Raw genomic sequence first — 21,595 nt, 5'->3', positions numbered from 1 at the left:
CTAGGGTTATATAGGGAGGAGCTGCTAAAGCTGGAAACAAATCCCTTGTTGGCCCAACCCTGTTCATGCCTATTTTGGTGTGCAATGCTGCCAGTCCCTGAGAGCAGGTGAAAGCTAAGAGGTGCTATTACTTAGGCAGGGCAAGTGCCCTCACACTTTTATTTTTGTTTCTTTGAAGCAGGGTGCTGATTCTTCTTGTTCTCCCTCACTTTCAGAAACCAATGCCAATGGAATTTACTTTGCGGAACTAGTTAAAGAAGATGGGACACTTGGATTCAGCATAACTGTAAAAGTTATTAGGAACATTCAGAATGTAAACAGTTAATAAGATGTTCATCTGGAGACTTGGTGGGTACATTATCAGAGGTCACATGGTAACCTCTGATAATGTGCTCAATGGTACAAGCAGAATACAAGAAATGGATGAACCAAGAAATTTGGTTTGGGCCTTTGTGGGGTGTGGGAGTTCAAAAACAAACTGGGAGACATAGGACAAACTTGTAAAGAGCAGTGTGGGTGGAATTGGGTGATGGATCCTAATCCTGAGTTTATGCTGGGCAGCAAGGAGAGGGTAGCAGGATGGGGCTGGAGGGACATAAGCCAAAGGTGAGAGGGATAATCCACAGTCACCCAGAGAAGGGTTGTGATGGAGTCTGGTGCTCCCGCTTTCAAGGTCAGGACAAAGTCAGGTTGGCAAGAACTCTGTTCAGAATGGACACTTTGCATTTGGTTTGTGAGCTGTATCTGACAGATCCTGGAGGAGGGAGGAAAATACTGTACAGGACTGATGAAACCCCACTGATCTAACAAACTGTATTTATGTGTATATACATGCATGAAGTGTATAATTAGAAGAGAAAGATAGAGTTAAATCTTTATCTAGTGGCCTATAGGGATGTTCATGATCTATTATTAAGTTAAAAAAAGTAAGTTGCTGAATACTGTATAGTTTAATTCTAGTTTCGCATCCACAAACCAGCACACAAGCATACAGGACATACCAGGCACTAGTCATTGATGTGCCAGGCACAGCTCATAGCTGCATCCACCTTTGTTGGATGTTGCTTATGGAGAGACAGTGTGGTGCATTGATGTGGCTCTGATTTTCAAGCACCTGCCACGGGCCATTGCTGGGGCTGGATACGGCACAGCTCCTTCACACAGCTCATATTGTTATTGTGGGGAACTGTTCCAAGCGTGGGAAATGTGGCTCAGCCCCCACTTGGAAAAGCCAGCGGGGAGCGAGGTTGGCGGGCAGGACCCACGTCCATGGATAGGTTCTCCAATGGGAAATCGGGCCTGCATTGTACCTTGACTGCTATGAGACTTGCTCTTGCTAAAACTCCCTCACCCTGAGGCAGCAAATGTTTACTGAGTATCTTTAACTTCCTAAAGTCTGTGCTAAACCACCCAAGTATGGAGTGTGAGCAGTTTCCCCCTTGAGCTGTAACATCCTTGTCTTTGAAGTAATTAGCAGTATTCTGTCCTTTGTTGTCCTTAAAAGGTAATCAGCTGCAGTGAACCTGTGCATAAATGAGAATCATCCTCAATGTAATGTGCCCAGAAAAGCAATAAAAGCCTGTCCAGGCAGGGGGTCGGCGCTCTCCTCTTGAGAGTGGCCGCACTGTCCCTTTTTCTCCACAGAATTTCTGTAGTCAGTGTGTATTTGTATATTGCTGCCACAACACAGGATCCCGTGGGCCTGCCCGCATCAGTTATACTTCTTGTGAGTACCTGCTCATGGAAAATAGGCTAAACAAATGACTGAACAGATAAGATAGTGTCATATGGAGATAGAGTGGCAGGCAGATGGGGGCTCTTTTAGTCCTGAAGGTCAGAGAGGCCCTCCAGGAGGGAGCAGAAAGGTGATGAGTTTTTTTGTTATATTTTTCAGGGTGGCATTAACACAGGTGTGCCCTATGGAGAGATATACATGAAACCCATCATTCCTGGAGGACCAGATGCCAAGGAAGGGCAGATCCTGCAGGGTAAGGAATGGAATCATGCTGTGTTCCATTGCTGGGAACTCCCAATTCTGGGAACTGCATTCTGCAGTGTGCAGAGCCCTGGCCTTGGAGGTGCAGCCCCACTCCCACTCTTGAGACATTGTGCAAATAACTGCCTCACCACGTCATAGCTGCCTCACCTGGAAAAGGGGACAATTTAGCCTGGCCCACCCACTTGATAGCTTCATATAGCAATCAGATATTAGTAGTAGCACTTTGGGAACTCCAAGGTGACTTAAAAATATAAGATTTTAAATAAGCATGTTACAGTTTGGCCTTCATGGAAGAAAATAGTGCTTTCCATGGAGGACAGAGTACACATTGGTGATGCTCACTTTAGTGTCTGGGGTGGACATTGGTGAGCCTTCTCTTCGCCTTTCCTCCTGTCTACTGCTCTAACCGAAGTTGTGATTTCTATTGTTCTCTAAAACAGCCATAATTGAACCAAAAAGGGCACTTAGGCTCATTTCCCCTAGAATTCCAGTGTCTCTGGCATCATCCAGGTCTCCCTGACCTTTTTTAAAATAAAAAACATTCTGGAGATAAACATTACCCCAAAGGGACTTGAAAAACTTTCAAAAACAGTTTCACAGGAAAACAGGAGAAAGGATGGAGTTGTACAGAGATGGCCCAACCAATCAAAAGGCTTCTCTCTCACAGGTAGGGGAAGATGTTCACAGCAGTGCTGGCACTGAGGCCCACGCAGGGCTCCTTGCTGCTCCGCTTCCTGCCTCTCCTTGAGGATGCATGGAAGTGCGCTGGGCAGGGACCCCCAGAAGAGTCCTTCCTGCAGCCTCAGGGACCCTTGAACATCACATCTGTCTCCATGCCAGGTGACAGGCTCCTGCAGGTCCATGGAATGAGTCTGTGCAGCATCGCCCACAAGCAGGCTATGCTGTGCCTCAAGGGCTCCAGGCAGGTAAGTGCACCATCACCCGTAACTGGGGAGCTTCCCTTCCTTTCAGAGCTTTCCTGGACAACATTAGACACTGCAATTGCCTTAGAGTGGGAGGGGGGCAGGCAGGAAACAAAACGAGACTTTCTTCGTTGTCTGTTTGTTTCTCTTTTGTGTCTTCCTTTTATCATTCCTTTTCTATGTGGATGTGAAAGCCAGGAGGAAGCAGACAGATGTTTTCAAGCAGAAAACCTAACCCCTATAAAGAGCCTTGAAAAATGTACTTGAGCTAAGATGGCGGTGAGATAGGTGGGAGCAGAGTCCACTTCCCCTCAACACCAGTGAAACACCTAGCTGATCTGAGGAGCAGAGCGAACAGCTAACGGTATTCCAGCATATATGAAGATCAGAGACCAAAGATAGAGGACATTGAAAGATCTGATGGTAAGAAGAGAGCTTAAGGACAATAAGGTCCCCATGAACTGCGCAGGGACCAGGGCGGCTGAAGCCCCGGCCCGGGCACAGGGTCTGCTGCAGGATTCTTGGGAGAGAGCCAGGCTGGGCTGTGTAAGAGGCCAGGTGCTTGTTTGGACCAGGGGGGCTTGAATAGGAAGAATTTCTCAAAAAGAAAAAGAAAATAGAGGCACCCAGCAGCTAGAGAATTCTCCACAGCAGCCACGACCTCTGGCGCCCCTCCCCCCTTAACCCCAGGACTGTGAATGCGGGACAAGCAGCCCTGGCACTCACCTGAAGCCTGGTTGCCCACACCCAGATTAGCGGACTGGGGGCCCACACCTGAAACCCCGGTGGGGCAACCACACCTGAAACCTCGGGTGGGTGCACACCAGGAGCAGAGGCTAGCTGCCCAACGCACAGGCCCCAGGTGGCAGACCAGCCAGCCTGCGACTCAGGCTCAGAGCTGCAGACAGGCCAACCCCACTCAACTCAGGCCCAGAGCTGCGGACCAGCCAGCCAAGCACGACTCAGGCCCAAAGCAGCAGATTGGGTGATCAAGGGCCTGGCTGCCTGCCAGCGACCACACCTACAAGCACCAGTTATGAACAACTCCTACCTAGCCCCTGCTCACAGAGCCCTGCAGGGTCTACTGGCTCTCTAGGATGAAGGCAGAACACCCAGCAGAGGGGAGCTGCAGGGCCGGGGGAGACTGCATTCCCTGTGAAGACTGGACCTAGTAGCGGGCTGAACTACCCCATAGCAGCACCCAGAGCCCCTAGCATCTAAGACAGCAAAGAGCAAGAAGGAGTGTGAGTGACCCCTAACTGGTACAACTCAAGGACAGCACAACTGGTGAACTAAAGGCCTACTGGGGAGCAGAAGGACCTTGAGGAACAAGACTGGAGGCTGAACAACAGTGAAGAGTGTGGATCAGGAAGGGAGAAAAGTGAAACCAATCCTTCCAACCACCCCCTCCCATTCCACAGACAGGAAGACCAGCAGAACTCACCTGACCAGTTTAAAGCCAGCAGAAGACTTATTTTTTTTGTTACTTCTTTATCCCTGAATTCCTTCTTCCTTTCTGTCCTTCTTTCTCTTTTTATTCCTTCTTCCTTCCATCATTTAACTTTTTTATTCCTTCTTCCTGCCTTCTTTTATTTATTCTTTTGTTTCAATTTTTGTTAAAATTCCTTCTTATCTTGCCTCCGATCTTTCTTTATTCATTCTTCCCTCCTTTCCTTTTTCCCTCCTTCCCTTCTTTTTTTTTCTAATACCCCACCCCCTTTCTCTTTTTCCCACAGGTGAGAAAATAAAACCTGGAGTGCTGGAAAGACCAGAGTTAGACCATGTTACACCCATAAATGTCAGCTCAAGACCAGTGAGCAAAGGAGATTAAGGAGACAGCACCACTGAATCCCATTGCATTCTACCATAGAAGTTCATACCATAAACCCAGGGAGTCAGAATAGATCAATTTAAGAAGCAGAGGCTAACAAGAAGAGTCTCACAACCAATGGGAAGACAAAGAAACAATCCCCAAATGAAAGGAAAGGAGGAAGCCTCAGAAAGAATGCTAACTGAAAAAGAGGCAAGTCAACTATCAGATACTGAGTTCAAAGCAATGGTTATCGGGAAGCTCACTGAGCTCTCTGAGCTCAAAGAGAACTACCAGAAACTACAGGGAAACTACAATGAACTCACTGCAAACTATATCAACATGAAAAAGGAAATAGAAACTATCAACAAGGGACAAGAGGAAATGAAGAATACAATTTCTGAATTGAAGAACACAGTAGAAGGAATGAAAAGCAGACTTGATGAAGCAGAGGATTGGATCAGCGAGCTGGAGGACAAAGTAGAAAAAAACACCCAGAAAGACCAAGAAAAGGAAAAGAGGCTCAGAAAGAATGAAGAGGCAATAAGGGAAATGCAGGACAACATGAAACGTAACAATATCCGTACAATAGGAATACCAGAAGGAGGAGAAGAAGAGCAAGGGATAGAAAACCTGTTTGCAAAAGTAATGATGGAAAATTTCCCTAATCTGATGAGAGAAAAAGTCACCCAAATCCAGGAAACACAGAGAGTCCCAAGCCAGAGGAAACCAAAGAGGCCCACTGCAAGACATAACATAATTAAAATGGCAAAATTCCAAGACAAAGAGAGGATCTTAAAGGCAGCAAGGAAGAAACAGGAAGTAACATAAAAAGGAGCCCCAATAAGTTTAGCAACTGACTTCTCAATGGAAACGCTCCAAGCCAGAAGAGAATGGCAAAAAATATTCCAAGTAATGAGAACCAGAGGCCTGCAACCAAGGCTACTTTACCCAGCAAGGCTCTCAATTAAGATAGAAGGCCAAATAAAGAGTTTCCCAGACAAAAGAAGTCTAAAAGAATACACCTCCACCAAACAAGCAGTGCAAGAGATGCAAAAGGGACTGCTTTAAGGAAAGGAAGGAAAAGAGAAAGACAGAGGAACACAGGTAGGAAAAAATGGCAATGAATAACTACCTATGGATAATAAACTTAAATGTAAATGGACTAAATGCTCCAATCAAAAGACATAGAATAGCTGAATGGATAAGAAAACATGATCCACACATATGCTGCCTACAAGAGACCCATCTCAGGACAAGAGACTTACACGGACTGAAAGTGAAGGACGAGAAACAAATTTTCCAAGGAAAGGGACAGGAAAAAAAAGCAGGGTTAGCAATATTCATATTAGACAAAATAGACTTCAAAAGAAGGGCCATAAAGAGAGACCCTGAAGGTCACTACTTAATACTCAAATGAAGGATCCACCAAGAAGAGAGAAACATTGTAAATATATATGCACCCAACATAGGAGCACACAAATACATAAAGAAAATCTTGGAAGACTTCAAGACAGATATTGACAGCAACACAATTATAGTAGGGGACTTTAACACCCCACTATCAAAAATGGACAGGTCTTCCAAACAAAATATCAACAAGGATATTGTGTCACTTAACAATACCCTAGAGGAAATGGACTTAACTGATATATTAGGGCTTTTCATCCCAAGGACGCAAAATACACATTCTTTTCAAGTGTACATGGACCATTTTCAAAGATAGACCACATGATAGGACACAAAGCAAGCCTAAACAAATTCAAGAAAATTGAAATCATATCAAGCATTTTCTCTGACCAAAAGGGACTGAAACTAGAAACTAACCCTCAAAGGACAAAACCCAAAACACTCAAAATCATGGAGACTGAATAGAATGCTATTAAACAATGAATGGGTCAAGAACAAGATTAGGGAAGAAATCAAAAACATTCTGGAAAGGAATGAAAATGAACTCACAAAAACCCAAAACCTATGGGACACAGCAAAGGCAGTCCTGAGAGGGAAGTTCATTGCAATATAGGACTACCTTAAAAAGATAGAAACATTTCAAACATACAACCTAACCCTACGTCTACAAGAACTGGAGGAACACCAACAAAGACAGCCCAGAGCAAGCAGAAGGAAGGAAATAACCAAGATCAGAGCAGAACTAAATGACATAGAGACTAAAAGCACAATTCTAAGGATCAATGAATCCAGGAGCTGGTTCTTTGAAAAGATAAACAAAATCGAGAAGCCTTTAAGTAGGCTCATCAAGAAAAAGAGAGGATCCAAATAAACACAATTAGAAATGAAAGAGGAGAGATTACAACTGATACCACAGAAATACAAAGGATTGTAAGAAATTACTACGAAGAACTGTATGCCAAGAAATTTGAAAACCTAGGTGAAATGGACACATTTCTAGAAAAATATAATATTCCAAAACTGAATGAAGAAGAAGCAGAAAACCTGAACAAACCAATAACAGCAGAGGAAATTCAAGCAGTCATCAAAAAACTCCCAACACAGAAAAGCCCTGGACCAGATGGTTTCACAGGAGAATTCTACAAAGCATTTAAGGAAGAGCTGACCCCTATCCTTCACAGACTATTCGAAAAAATCCAAACTGATGGAAGACTCCCAAACTCTTTTTATGAAGTCAGCATCATCCTAATCCCAAAACCAGATAAAGACACAATGAAGAAAGAAAACTTCAGGCCAATATCGCTGATGAACATAGATGCTAAAATTCTCAACAAAATACTAGCAAACCACATCCAGCAATATATTAAAAAGATCATACACTGTGATTAAGTTGCATTCATCCCAGGGATGCAAGGATGGTACATTATTCGCAAATCAATAAACATAATATATCACATCAACAACAGCAAAGACAAAAATCACATGATCATATCAATAGATGCAGAAAAAGCATTTGATTTGGTACAGCACCCATTTATGGTAAAAACACTCAGCAAAGTGGGAATAGAGGGAGCATTCCTCAACATAATAAAGGCCATATATCAGAGACCTACAGCCAACATCATACTCAATGGACAAAAACTTAGAGCTTTCCCACAAAGATCAGGAACAAGACAACTATGCCCTCTCTCACCACTCCTTTTCAACATAGTACTGGAAGTCCTAGCCACAGTAATCAGACAAGAAAAAGAAATAAAAGGCATCCAAATTGGAAAGGAGGAAATGAAACTGTCACTGTTTGCAGATGACATGATAGTGTACATGGAAAATCCTATAGACTCCACCAAAAAACTACTCAACCTAATAAATGAATTTGGCAAAACAGCTGGATACAAAGTCAATACTCAGAAATCAAAGGCATTCCTGTATACCAACAACGAAACTGCAGAAACAAAAATGAGGAAAAAAAATCCCATTTGATATAGAAACAAGAAAAATAAAGTACCTAGGAATCAACCTACCCAAGGAGGTCAAAGACCTGTACTCAGAAAACTACACAACACTGAAGAAAGAAATTAAGGAAGACACAAACAAATGGAAGCATGTACCATGCTCATGGATTGGGAGAATTAACATCATCAAAATGGCCATACTACCCAAAGCAATTTATAGATTCAATGCAATCCCTATTAGAGTACCCATGACCTATTTCACAGATATAGAAGAAACACTTCAGGAATTCATATGGAACCATAAACGACCCGAATTGCTGCAGCAATTTTGAGAAAGAAGAACAAAGCAGGAGGGATCACAATACCTGATATCAAACTGTATTCCAAGTCCACTGTAATCAAAACAGCCTGGTACTGGCATAAAAACAGGCACAGAGACCAATGGAACAGAACAGAGAGCACAGAAATAAACTCAAGCCTTTACGGTCAATTAATATTCGACAAAGGAGGCAGGAGCATAAAATGGAGCAAAAACAGCCTCTTCAACAGATGGTGTTGGTAGATCTGGACAGCTACGTGCAAAAAAATGAAACTCAATCACCAACTTATGCCATACACAAAAATAAACTCAAGATGGATAAAAGACTTAAATATAAGTGGTAACACCATAAAAGTCCTCGAGGAAAACATTGGCAGGAAAATCTCAGACATTCTACACAGCAACATCCTCACAGACATGTCCCCTAAAGCAAGGGACATATAGGAAAGAATAAGCAAATGGGATCTCATCAAAATAAAAAGCTTCTGCATGGCTAAAGAAAACAGCACCAAATTACAAAGAAAACCAACAGTATGGGAAAACATATTTGCCAATGATACCTCAGACAAGGGCCTGATCTCCAAAATATATAAAGAACTCACACTACTCCCCTCCAGGAAGACAAACAACCCAATTAAAAAATGGGCAAAGGGCTTGAACAGACACTTCTCCAAGGAAGACATACAGAGGGCCCAGAGACACATGAAAAGATGCTCAGCATCACTAGCCATCAGAGAGATGAAAATTAAAACCACAATGAGGTACCATCTCACACCAGTCAGAGTGGCAACATAAACAAATGGACAAACAAATGTTGGAGAGGATGCAGAGAAAAGGGAACCCTAGTGTACTGTTGGTGGGAATGCAGACTGGTGAGGCCACTGTGGAAAACAGTATGGAATTTCCTCAGAAAACTAAAAATGGAACTGCCCTTTGACCCAGCAATTCCGCTGCTGGGATTATACCCCAAGAGCCCTGAAACACCAATCCAAAAGAACTTGTGCACCCCAATGTTCATAGCAGCACAATTTACAATAGCGAAGTACTGGAAGCAACCTAAGTGCCCATCAGCAAACGAGTGGATCCAAAAACTATGGTACATTTACACAATGGAATTCTACGCAGCTGAGACAAAGATACCCTTTGCAACAGCATGGATGGAAGTGGAGAGCATTATGTTAAGTGAAATAAGCCAGACGGTGAGGGACAAATTCCATATGATCCGACCTTTATCTGGAACATAATAAGTAGGAGAAACAAGGAAACAAAATATAACCAGAGACATTGAAGTTAAGAACAATCTAACAATGGGCAGGGGTGAGTGGGGAGGGGACAGTGAGGAGAGGGGATTACAGGAACTACTATAAAGGACACATGGACAAAATCAAGGGGGAGGGTGGAGTTGGGGGAGGGAGGGGGTTCAGCTGGTTGGGGTGGAGGGATGGGGAGAAAAGGCACACAAGTGTAATTAAAATATATATATAAAACCTCTGTGGGTAGATTAAAAAAAAAAAAAAGGAAAATGTACTTGTCATTTGCCTGGATTCTGGAATCACACAGCTGAACAGAGTTGATGGAGTGGGGCCACTTCTCTTGCCTGGCTCTGGCTGCCCTCACTTTCTATTCCAGCACTAAGTAACCAGGGCTTCTACGGACTCTTAGAGTCTCTCACTAACCTGCTGTTGCATATGCTGATCTCCAACCCCCCCACCACCCCTAGTTCTTACCGTTTTCATCATGCTGTGGTATTAAAGGCCACATTGTCCTGGGAATCTTTTTATTACAATGAAGTAGAAATTCATGATGCTGAGAGCTAGAGGCATTCACCCAGGCAGCATCTGGATATTATCACATTGTTCCATTCTCTGCCTGAGGGTAGGAGACTCTATCTGCCCCAGTATCCTAAACTACAGAGCTAGCATCGTTCTCTCAGTAACTGGGGAGTCTGCAGGGACAGAAAGGACTCCTGGGGCCCCCTCTGGAAAACTGCTTTTATTTCCCAAAGAAATCTTCTGGGTTTTCGTAATTTACTTATATTGACAACCTTGATTCACATATCTTTAGAACAGAGTCATATTTTGTTAGTACTCTTTGTTCTTTAGACATTTGCTAATCAACATGATTACAGAAGGTACTTGGCCAGCCTACTGGTGGTGATGACAGGTAGGAATTGTCACTCTACGTTCATGGGCTTAGTGCTAAATGACAATTGCAGCAGAAGAATGTTAGGAGGGCCAACTCCCTTGAATGGAAGTTTGGCATTTCTAAAAAGTGTCCAGGTGATATCAAGCCATTTGTTCTTGAAACATGATTTGAGTAACAAGAGTTTGAGTGTGTGAAGAGGGATGGAAATCAAACCAGAAGTAAAGGGGGTCCAGGTTGGCATGGGCATGGGATATTATACTAGGGGCTGGGACTTTAGCTGATGGAAAACATTGGAGACTCTTAATCAAAAGTATTGCATATTTAGTTTGTGTCTTTGATCAATTCCTGGGCATCCATGAAGAGGACGGCCACGAGAGGAAAAGTTAGGGTCCAGCAAGCCAAGGAGCTTGCCACAGTCCAGCTGGACACTGGCAGCAGGAGAGGGGGTAGAGAAGTGGGGAGCACTGAGATGTTTCTGATGGTGAACATTCAAGCCTTAGAAATCAGATGAGAATTTTGAGGGCAGCAGGGGAGAGTTGACCACTGCAAGTGTGGCCCTGGCAGATTAGTTGAGGGATGTCCCATATACCAGAATAGCAAATGCATGGGGAGAAATGTTTTTGGCAAAAGGAATAGGAGGGAGTGAGGATGAGTGAGGGGGAGAAAATTAATTTGACCTTGAATACACTTAAATAGAGGCACATGTATTACTTCCAGGAGAATTTGTCCAATAGGCAGTTGGAAATACGGCTCTGGATCCCAACAGATAGGCTAGCTTGGAGATTTTAATTTGAGATTCAAATGAAGCAGCTACTGAAAGTATCAGAAAATTAAAAGGCATTTGCTGGGTGAACGGTATATCATCCAGAGAGCCTTCTGGGTGATATACAAGGTATAAATTGCATTTGTTTGCCCATCCTAGGTTGCAAGACTGGTCTTAGAGAGAAGAGGCCTGAGGACTGCACAGCAGTGTCCTTCTGTTAATAATGGGATGGGAGTTGAATGCACGGCTGTTTCCTTGGCAACAGCCTTGCCTGGCAAGCCTGCAAGCTGTATATCTCAGTGACAGATGGTGAGAGGAGAGAGAATTGAGTGTTACTATTGTCATGTCATCCTGTGCTGCTTTTGAATGGTCAACTCAAATGGGAAAGTAGGAAGGCTTTCTCTGGGTTTTCAAAAAGATAGTGAGCAGTGGTGGTCATGATGTGGCCAACTTTCTGATGTAGTGGAAGCCAATCTAATAAAATGTGTTTCTGGAAAAATAATGCATTGTTCCAGAATGACTGCAAGGCATAATTCTGCCACCAAAACTTCTGAGGGTTTCTGATCACCTGCTGGAATGTTTGTGCTAAGTATTTGGGCATGAAATTGAAATGAAAGGGTCATGCATTTTTCTGAGCAAAGCTCCACATTCAAGTCAAGGTATTTGTAACAAAAGATATGAGGAATGTTGAAGCAGATTGGGAGAGAAAGGTGTTCAGAATCTAGCCTTTTATCAGCATTATTTAAAAAAGCAGGCCCACCATCAGTTTACAAGGGCATCAGTGCACATCTTCTGAGTGTTGCCCCTCTGCACTTCCCTGTGATTTTGTTTTCTCCTAGGAAAAAGGCTTAATTCCATAGGATATCATGATTTGGAGCTTAACTGTTTTTCCAATCCCTTTATAGAGATTTTCTGGAAGGTGTAAGTCAGGTAGGATGCAAGGTAGCCATAGTGAGTGATGGGTTGGGTAGAGGGGCACACATGTACATAAAAAAGTCTGTCCTCTTTCATTGCTCCTCTGTTGATTCCAGTGTGGACCTTTGAAAAACTGAGTACAAAATGAGCCAAAGGGGCCAGATGATGGTGAAAGTGAAATTAGTCATACAACACACTTGCACCTAGGAGCTCCTGATGCTTTTATTCCTGCCCCAAATCAAAGTTCACGAAGGCAGTGCTCTGTGCCTCCATTGACTGATGCCAGCTGAGTTGGAGAAGCCAAATTAGGGGATGCTGAGAGGCTTCTTTGGCTGCAAGACACCCAGGTTCCTGGGACTGTATCTATCTTGGGTGCCCAGAGGCAGCTGTTTTTCCTGTGGTCAGTCCACATGGCTAAACAAAACAGCAGCTAAGACATTTCCATGGAGTTGGCCATAATTGTCTCCATAGTCTAATTATGCAAAATTTAGCTTTAAATATATTAAAAAATGATTGAGGTTCTAAAGGACTACTAAGAGTGTGTGTGACACTAGTTTTACTAGATGCAGTGGGCATATTGTATATGTCTATGAACTATATCTTTACATATAGACTTTATTGATTATCTATAATTGCACTGTGTGATGTGATTGCCACTTGTCACATGTGTCTATTAAGTACTTGAAATGTGGCTAATCCAAACTGAAAAAACATGCTCTCAATTTCTGAAAACTTAGTTAATGAGAGGAGTGTAAAATATCTCATTAATCCTTTTTGTGTTGATTGCAAGTTGAAATGGTAATACTTTAGATGTATTTACAGATATGTAATCATAAATAAAATATATTATTAAGTTTATTTTACCTCTTTCCTCTTACTTTTAAAAAAGAAATTACCTATGTGGTTTGCATTTTCGGCTAACATTTTATTTCCATTGGACAACACTGATCTATAACATATATAATGGATTATGTCATAAAAATTAGCAAAATGAAATCATTTTATGTAAAACAAATAGTTCGTGTACTTCATAGTCTGCATTTTGAGGCTGGTCAGTTTCACTTGTAATCTACTGAAGGATTTATTCATTCACATCCTACAATACAGGTCCACGATTTGAAGTCAAACTGAAAAAGAATGCCAGTGGTTTGGGATTCAGTTTTGTCCAGATGGAGAGAGAGAGTTGCAGCTATCTCAAAAATGATCTTGTGAGGATTAAGCGGCTCTTCCCAGGACAGCCAGCTGAGGAGAACGGGGCCATCACAGCCGGTGACATTATCCTGGCCCACAGGATAGCCCACAGAAGGCCTTGTCTTCTAGGTGGGAAGCCATGAATGATGTAGCCTTATGTGCAAGCTGATGTCAACCATGCTTTTTCCAGGCTCTCTCACTGTACTCTGGGCTCTTGAAAATCATACCTGGAGCATGGACTTTGATCACACACAGAGAACAATGTTCTGTTGGCAGAACATTCTCACATTTAATTTTCCATCTTAGTGTTTAAATATCTGACGTTGAGTGAGCCTTGCTTCTAATTAGGTTCATAATTAAACTGAGGATAAACCCTGGGCTTTTGTGTTGTCTAAAGGTCTCCTAACACATTCTAGGAGGTGAGTATAAGGCTGAAGGGACTGTAGTGGGTCTCATTTTGCCCTTCTCCTTTTTCTACTAAATTCACAGCTTTTGGTGCATAATGTTACATTGGTTATCCTGAATATGATAAAAAATGTAATTTAAAGAAGAGTGAAAAGTAGACATTTCCCAATGCTTATTCAAAAAAGCTCTATGAAATATTGTACATATCAGGGTTCTGGCAGAAAATTGAGTCACTTGAGGGGATTTTAATAAAGGTATAGGCAAGGGAGATATGGAGCCCTGGGCTGGGAAGAGGAGGTGCAGTTATCCATTCCCCCAAGTCCAAAGGGATATGGGAAGGAGCAATTACCCAACCCCAACAGCTGAAGCAGACTCACTGAAATGAGCTGTGACATTTACTGAGGGATGCAGTCATCACCAGCCTCCCTCTGTTCCCTATCTCTGTCCATGTCCATGCTGGCACCAGCTGAGCACAGCAAGAAGCCCCACTGCCGCCCATACAGGCCCACTTCTGGAGCACAGCACACGCATGCTGCATGAAGGTGGAGAAGGGCTCCAGGTGGGGTAGGGAGCGGGGAGTATCCCTAAAACAGTGTATGTTTGGGTGGGGAATGCATTTTTTCATCTAGCTTCAGATCTAAGGGCTATTCTCTGAGAACTGTGGCAAAATTACAGTCAAGAAGTTCCCAGGGCCTTAGCTGAGCACTGGCTGCAGCACCTACATGATTGGTGGTATTGAGATGAGGGGGTGGAAGGAAAGGATGTTGAGACTGGAATAGCCATTTGTTTGAGTCACTGTGTCTCTGGAGAAAGGCATTATTATTGGCAGATGCTGTATGAACAAGGCCCTTGGGTAAACTCTGGCTATTTCCTGTCCAGTATTGGTGCATTACCTTTGTGGGAGCTGCAGGCTAGTGGCCTTGCCTCCTTGCACTTTGGGAAGTTAGGCCCACAGTGGTGTTCTCCCTAGTTTTCTGGAAGTGAGGAACATATCAGGGGTTGGGGGTAGAAGAGCCAGCACAGGGAGATAGTGGCGAGCACAGAAGAGGAGACGCCCGGCCATGCCAGCTCCACGTTTGACTATGGAGTTTGGTTTCTTGTAGAAGGTGCTCCATTTACTGAGAGGGGCCTCACAGGAAGTCACGCTCCTACTTTGCTGACCCCCTCCAGGTGTCTTGCCTGAGATGGAACAGGGATAGCAGGTAAGATGTGGTGTCCTTGTTCTCTCCACATGCCTCAGGTTCAGGTACCCATTTTCCTGTCTGGTAGGTTCTGAGAAGCCCAACTTTGCTTTCTAGGTAGGGTTCAATGCCAACTTCTCTCACTGGGACAGGAAAATAGCTGGTCCCCAAACTCACTTGGTTGGTAACAAGTTCATGAGGTCACATCTCTGCCTTTTCCTTTCCCTCCCTGATTCTGCCTCTCCTAACGTTTGAATCTTCCTGTAGATAGCTATACATGTTCAGGTGTTGGCAATAAAAACTCTACAGCCAGACCCTATGACAGCCCAAGCTGACTGTGGGGAACCAGAAGCAAAGGAAGTAGATAAAACTAGAGTGAGGGAAGGTAAGGATTTCCATTCTGAGGAACGAAATGGACAGTGGAATGTGATCCATCCTCTTAATGCATGAATTAACCATAGATGGTGTAGTGCAAGGAAAAGAGGCATTGGAATCAGGAAAAATCAGAGGTTTTAGCTTCATGCATGTATTAGGTTCACCAGAGAAATAGAACCAAAAGATGTGTATATGTGAAGGTATATGTATGCCAAAGCAGGTTCATGTATATGGGAGGAGAGAGAGAGGGAAAGGGGAAAAGAAAGAGGGAGAAAGAAGAGGGGAATGGGAGGAGAGAGGAAGGGGGGAGAGAGGAGAGAAAAGGTGAGAGGAGAGGAGAAAAGATAAGTTTTAAGGAATTGGATCATGTGATTATGGTGGTTGGATAGCCTAATTCTGCAGGGCATTCTGGCAGTCTGGAACTCCAGGGAAGAGTTAATGTTACAGCATGAATCCTAAGGCAATCTGGAGGTGGTATTCATTCTTGGAGTTCTTGGTCTTTTTCTCTTAAAATCTACAATCTAATTGATGCCCACCTACATTATGGAGGTTAACCTGCTTTATTCACAATCTACTGATTTAAACATTAATTTTGCCTAAAAAAATACCTTTACAGAACATCTAGACTAGTATTTGACCAAATGTCTGGGTATTGTGGCTTAGCCAAGTTAGCACTTAAAATTAATTATCACAATGCCATGTGTTGGGTCCCTAGGACACAGACTCTGCAGGAGAGATTCCAGTGCTGTAGGTGTATAGGGCTCATTCTTGGGAACACTCCTGGGAGGGTGGGGAAAACAGTTTGAGGGGGTGGAAAAGGAGAAGAAATGTGGTGCAGCTGCAACAAGGGCCTTGGCTGACGCCACAGGGAACTCTGGGGCTGGGATGGCCTCTTCGAGCTGTTCTTAAGTGGGACATGAGAGTCTGTGCCTTTGCACTGAACATCAACCAGCACTGGCTCATGGGCTGCCGCAAGGGAGGGTCCTAACTTTAGCTGAGGCAGCTCCCTTGAGCTGAGCTCAGTTTCTGGGGAGAGGCTAGCTGAGTGCCATCAGCATCAGACACTCCTAGCAGCTGGGGAATGAGGGCCTCAGTCCTGGAAGAGGATCTGTGTGGACATGCTGGAATCCCCCACACCTGCTCTGCCACTCACTTGCTGTCTGGGCTTTGGGCAGTTGTCTAACTTCTCTAGGACTCATGAATCCTCATCTATAAAATGAGGGTGAGAGTCACTAGAGATAGAACTGGAGACTTAGTGACTCAAATTCTTTTGATGCTCAGACTCTGAGAGTTGGTTGATGCTGACTTTGGTGAGAAAAGAGCTATGGGAAGGAAATAAGAAATTTACCCATTTGGAATAAAGCTTAGATGACAGCAATTGTTTTAAGCAAGTGAACAGGGTGAGAGAGGGTCAATTTTTACACACACAAAGATCAGGCTGAGTGGTTTGGTACCCTGGGATTTGTTGGGATATCTAGGAAATACCAGGGGAAAAGTTGTCCTTCTGTCCTGGAGAATAGTTCCACCTGGGAGAACCCAGAAGAACTTGGTGGGATGGCTTGGGGTAAGGTATGGTGGGCATGCTTTCTCTCTCCTACCTGGGGCCAAATGGAGAGGAAGTTTCATTCATTTGTGTGACTCCAAAGGTCAGACTGAAGACCAAGAAAGGGAACATTTAATTTATAATTAGAATCAAGTAATTATTAGAAAGAGACAGATGTACAAACATTCTGAGTAAGGTCATTCCAAGCAGAAAGAATAGCAAGTGCAAAGTCTCTGAGACAGGAATAACCTGGATGTTTGAGGGACAAAAAGATAACAGTTGGTGTTTGGACTGCAGTTAATGAAGGGGAGAATAGAAGGAGAAGAAGTATAGAAGCATTTGGGGCCACATAATGTAGGACCTTGTATGTTTTGGTAATGTGCTGGTTGCCATGAGAAGCCACTGGAGGGTGTGGTGGTGGAAGATGAAGTGTTAAGCAGGAACATACCCTCACCTGGTCTATGCTTTGGAAAGATTACTCAATGCTTGCTGGTAGAGATGGGCTAGGGGAGGTAAACCAGCAGTCATTCAGTGAAGATATTATGTGGTGTGGACTCAGGTTGTAGTTGAACAGTTGGTAAGAAGTAGTCAGATTTGGGATATGTCTGGGAGGTAGAGCCCAGAGAATTATTTTTCAACTAGATATGGGTATGAAGAAAGAAAACAAAGTTTGGCTTGCGAAGCTGGATGCATGGTGGTACCACTTACCAAGATAGGAGGTGCTTAGAGGGAGGAGTTTACAATACATGGAAAAGAAGCAATTGTTCTTGATAGCACATAAAACTGAAGTGTTTATGGAACAGCCAAATGGAGATGTCTATTAGGCAGTTATTTGAGGAGAACTGAAAGTAGATTTGGGCAATTGGTGTCAGTAATTAGTGTCATTTAAAGCCACGAAATGGATGATACTATCTTGGCAAAGAGTAAAGAAAAAGTCAAGAAGAGGGCTGAAAAAGTAAGCCATGGGATACTCCAACACTGAGAGGTCTGGTTCAAAGAAATGAGACAGCAAATGGGACTAAGAAGTGGCCTGGGAGGTGGTAGGAAAACCAGGTAAGGGCAGAGTTTCGAGTAAACTCTGAACATTTAAGTAGAATAAATGAGTAATGAATGCTATCAAGAAGGATGAGGGCTCAGTTATACTGGATGTTGCTGAGAGGTAGAGTGACATGAGGACAGAGAATTGTCTTTTGGATTTAGAAAGAGGTAGATCTTTAGAGAACCTGATTGGGACAATTTCAGTTGGGGACAGAATGATGGGGACAGAAGACCAGTTAGAGTGCGTACAGGGAGAAGGGGGAGATACAGAAATAGTGAGTATAGGCACTCATTTGAAGAGCAGAGAAGTAGCATGGCTGGTAGGTAGAGGATGATGTTGGGGTAGGGATGCAGGCTGGTCAGTTGAGTTTACTATGAGAGATGAAGGATTCTTATCTGAATGTATTCATTCTCACTATGAAGTAAGAGGCATGGTTGGGGGACCTGAGGAGAGAGAAGATAAGAAATAATTTAGAGAGTAGAGAGAACAGAAAACTGAATTTACTAAGAAAGTAGAGAAAGATTATCTGGAAGTCTTGAGCATCCATTTGACCTCTGTACCCCTACATTTGGTATTAGTCAGTGTCTCAAAAGCAGGCACAAAGTCCACGTGTACAAATAGTCACAAAGATCTGGAATTAAAACAGCACCAGCAAATAACATATGTGGAGGCAGAGAGGGGCAAGAGGATGTGAGCTCAGTGCTATTTTGTTTTTAAGGGAGTGCTTATGGGGCAGACCATGGAATCTAAGCAGAATAAAGGAAAATGAGGACATGGGTGGCTGGGAGGGACAGTGTGGTGAAAATGCAGCAGGTCCATCCACAGGGAGCCTTAAAGAGGATGAAGGCTTGCTGGGGAGCAAGTGCAGGGATAAGGAGCTGGAAGGGGAGTGTGGGTAACTATTCCACATGTGGGAAATGTGGCTCAGCCCCCACTCGGAAAAGCCAGTGGGGAGTGAGGTTGGCGGGCAGGACCCACGTCCATGGATAGGTTCTCCAGTGGGAAATTAGGCCTGCATTGTACCTTGACTGCTATGAGACTTGCTCTTGCTAAAACTCCCTCACCCTGAGGCAGCAAATGTTTACTGAGTATCTTTATCTTCCTAAAATCTGAGCTAGACCTTCCAGATATGAAGCATAACCAGTTTTCCACCATTTCTTCCTTTACATTGCAAATATCCTTCTTTGATGTATTTATTGACATCCTCTCCTTTGTTGTCTGTAAAAGATAACCATCCAAAACAAACCTATGCATAGTAAATGAGGACCGTCTTTGATGTAAGGGGCCTAGAAAAGCAATAAAAGCCTGTTAAGGAAAGGGTCGGGTGCTCTCCTCTTGAGAGAGTGGACGAGGTGCTCAGAGGCACTCTCCTCTTGAGAGTGGCTGAGCCGTCCCTTTTTCTCCACAGGATTTCTGTAGTCCACGTGTATTTGTATATTGCAGCCACAACACAGGATCCTGAGGGCCAGGATCGGCGACAGGGGAGGAATGTTTCAAAATGAGATTTTGGAGATCTCCCAAGAATTATGAGAGCAAAAAGACTTCTTTTCCTAATTTTTTTGTCTTATCCATTTTTATATGCCCTTTAAAAAGTACTTTGTATATCAATAGAGTCATAGTGTTTATGACTCATACGTAAATAAAAGTACATATATGGAGGTCTTCTCATTGTGGGGGCTAAACAGTCAGACAAATGAGGAGACCACTAGGTTGGGTGACAAAACTTTCTTTCTTATAGGTGATGGCAGGTATAGGAGCTCAGCCCTGTCTGGCTGGATAGTTTATGTGCTATATTACATCATGGATATAGGTCATGGGATGTAAGTAATACAAGATAATTTTCAGGAAAAGTTAAAATCATGACTCTCAGTTGTAAAATTAACACATGTTAAAGATTTTATCTAACTTATTCAATGAGGGAACGAGGCAGATACAAAACCTGGGCAAAAAGAGGTTTCATAACTCATACAGAATTATGAACTATCTCAGAGCAATGAATACAGTTCAAATCAGATAACCCCCAGGTTGTGCTGGAGGCAATGCATAGTTTCCTACTGAAGCACAGATTCTTTTTTTCCTCTGGAAAGTTGAGTGGTGTTAGTGCACCATAGCAGGCCATCAAAATCAGAACCTAAAAGGCCCAATGGGAATGTAAACAGTTGAGGAGAATCAAGTAATGTTTGGAGAAGTGAAGAGGAGACCCAGGAAAGGGCATCATGATGGGAGGGAAGGAGAGGGTGTGAAAAGGGCCATCTCAGATGAGGACAAATGAAGACAAAGAAACTTAAAAAAAACTCCCTGTTGGAAAGTAGGATAAAGAGTCATTGTTACTTCTGTTTTCATATTGTCTAAGTTTTCAAAATATTTTTTAAAGATTTTATTTATTTTTAGAGAGAGGGGAAGGGAGGGAGAAAGAGAGGGAAAGAAACATTAATGTGTGGTTGCCTCTTGTGTGCCCCCCACTGGGGACCTAGCCTGCCACCCAGGCATGTGTCCTGGGAATCAAACTGGCAACCCTTTGGTTCTCACACCAACACTCAATCCATTGAGCCACACTAGCCAGGGCTCAAAATATTTTTTTTTGTTAAAAACCCCCACATTTATCAAGGGTTTCCAGTGGTCCCAAGCTAAGGGTCTTAGAGATGGTTAAGTGTGCTGCCTAGGGCCCATGGGAGCTGGGGTCCTGACAGAGGGAGGATGGCCCTAGAATGCATCCCTTAACTGCTCTATTCTACATGAAAAAAATTCCTTGTTAATTTTTATGGAAATGACTTTTATATTCTTCTCACTGTACATCATGGATCTATTAATCCTTAGCATTTCTTTTAATAGACACCATTTCAGACTAAGAATTTATGAAGGCAACATGCACTAACTCAGATCAGAGCCCCAGCCTGGATCAAGAGAACAGCTGGAGGAACAGTGCCTCCACAGAAGTAGGGGAAGGCCTGGGTCTCAGGCCAGAGTCCTGGCAACAGGCCACCAGAGAGGCACAATGGGATCAAGACATAAGGAGACCCTGGGCTACTTCCTTGATGCCTCCTGGGGATTCCTACCCTCATTTATGCAGACAGCAACAGGAAGTAGAGGCTGAGGCATTGCCTACCTCTTTGGAAAAGGATGTGAGGCAAAACTGCTATTCAGTCTGTGATATCAGAAGACTTGAAAGGTAAGACTCACCACACGTGCAGATATTTTGTGAATTGTGTGCATTTCATGGCTAGAAATTACAACTGAGTCATCAGTAACCGTGCTTAGATACTTACTAGGCCCAGCACTGTTCTAGGCATTTGGAGGGGAGGCCAAAACAAGACAAGCATAAGGTCTGGAGCTGCTGCAATCACAGCTTGTGAACTTTGGGAGGCTGCAGATGGCAGGCCTTGGGGTTTCTTCAAGGCATACAAATCTTTGTCTTGCTGCCCCATGGCCTCTTAAAGCATTGTGGTAAGAAAGAATTTCCTTGTATGCATCATCATCTCTATTGCTAATATAATGCTTCACAATCAGCAGCAGCTTAACAAAACATGCCTACATTTTCAAAACCAGATTGAAACATTCATTTCAATAGCCATTTTTAACTTAGCTTTATTTTTGTGCTCATCCAGCCCTAAGTATTCCAGTTCTC

At 43.4% G+C, this 21,595-nt stretch overlaps 1 protein-coding gene across 1 annotated transcript in view; it reads left to right on the top strand.

The window, feature by feature from the left end:
- The window catches only part of FRMPD2 (FERM and PDZ domain containing 2), a 78,231-nt gene extending 57,088 nt beyond the window's left edge, over positions 1–21,143 (top strand). Inside the window, 8 exon segments of the mRNA XM_053923453.1 lie at positions 140–286; positions 1,895–1,988; positions 2,840–2,925; positions 11,481–11,614; positions 13,330–13,521; positions 13,523–13,556; positions 14,936–15,041; positions 20,803–21,143. Coding sequence (XP_053779428.1) covers positions 140–286; positions 1,895–1,988; positions 2,840–2,925; positions 11,481–11,614; positions 13,330–13,521; positions 13,523–13,556; positions 14,936–15,041; positions 20,803–21,143 — 1,134 coding nt within the window.
- Positions 21,144–21,595: the final 452 nt, after the last annotated feature.

Source organism: Desmodus rotundus, chromosome 4, assembly GCF_022682495.2.
Source record: "Desmodus rotundus isolate HL8 chromosome 4, HLdesRot8A.1, whole genome shotgun sequence".
NCBI classification, from domain to species: Eukaryota; Metazoa; Chordata; class Mammalia; order Chiroptera; family Phyllostomidae; genus Desmodus; species Desmodus rotundus.
Note: the sequence above shows the minus strand (reverse complement) of the source record. Positions and strands in the feature narration are given on the sequence as shown.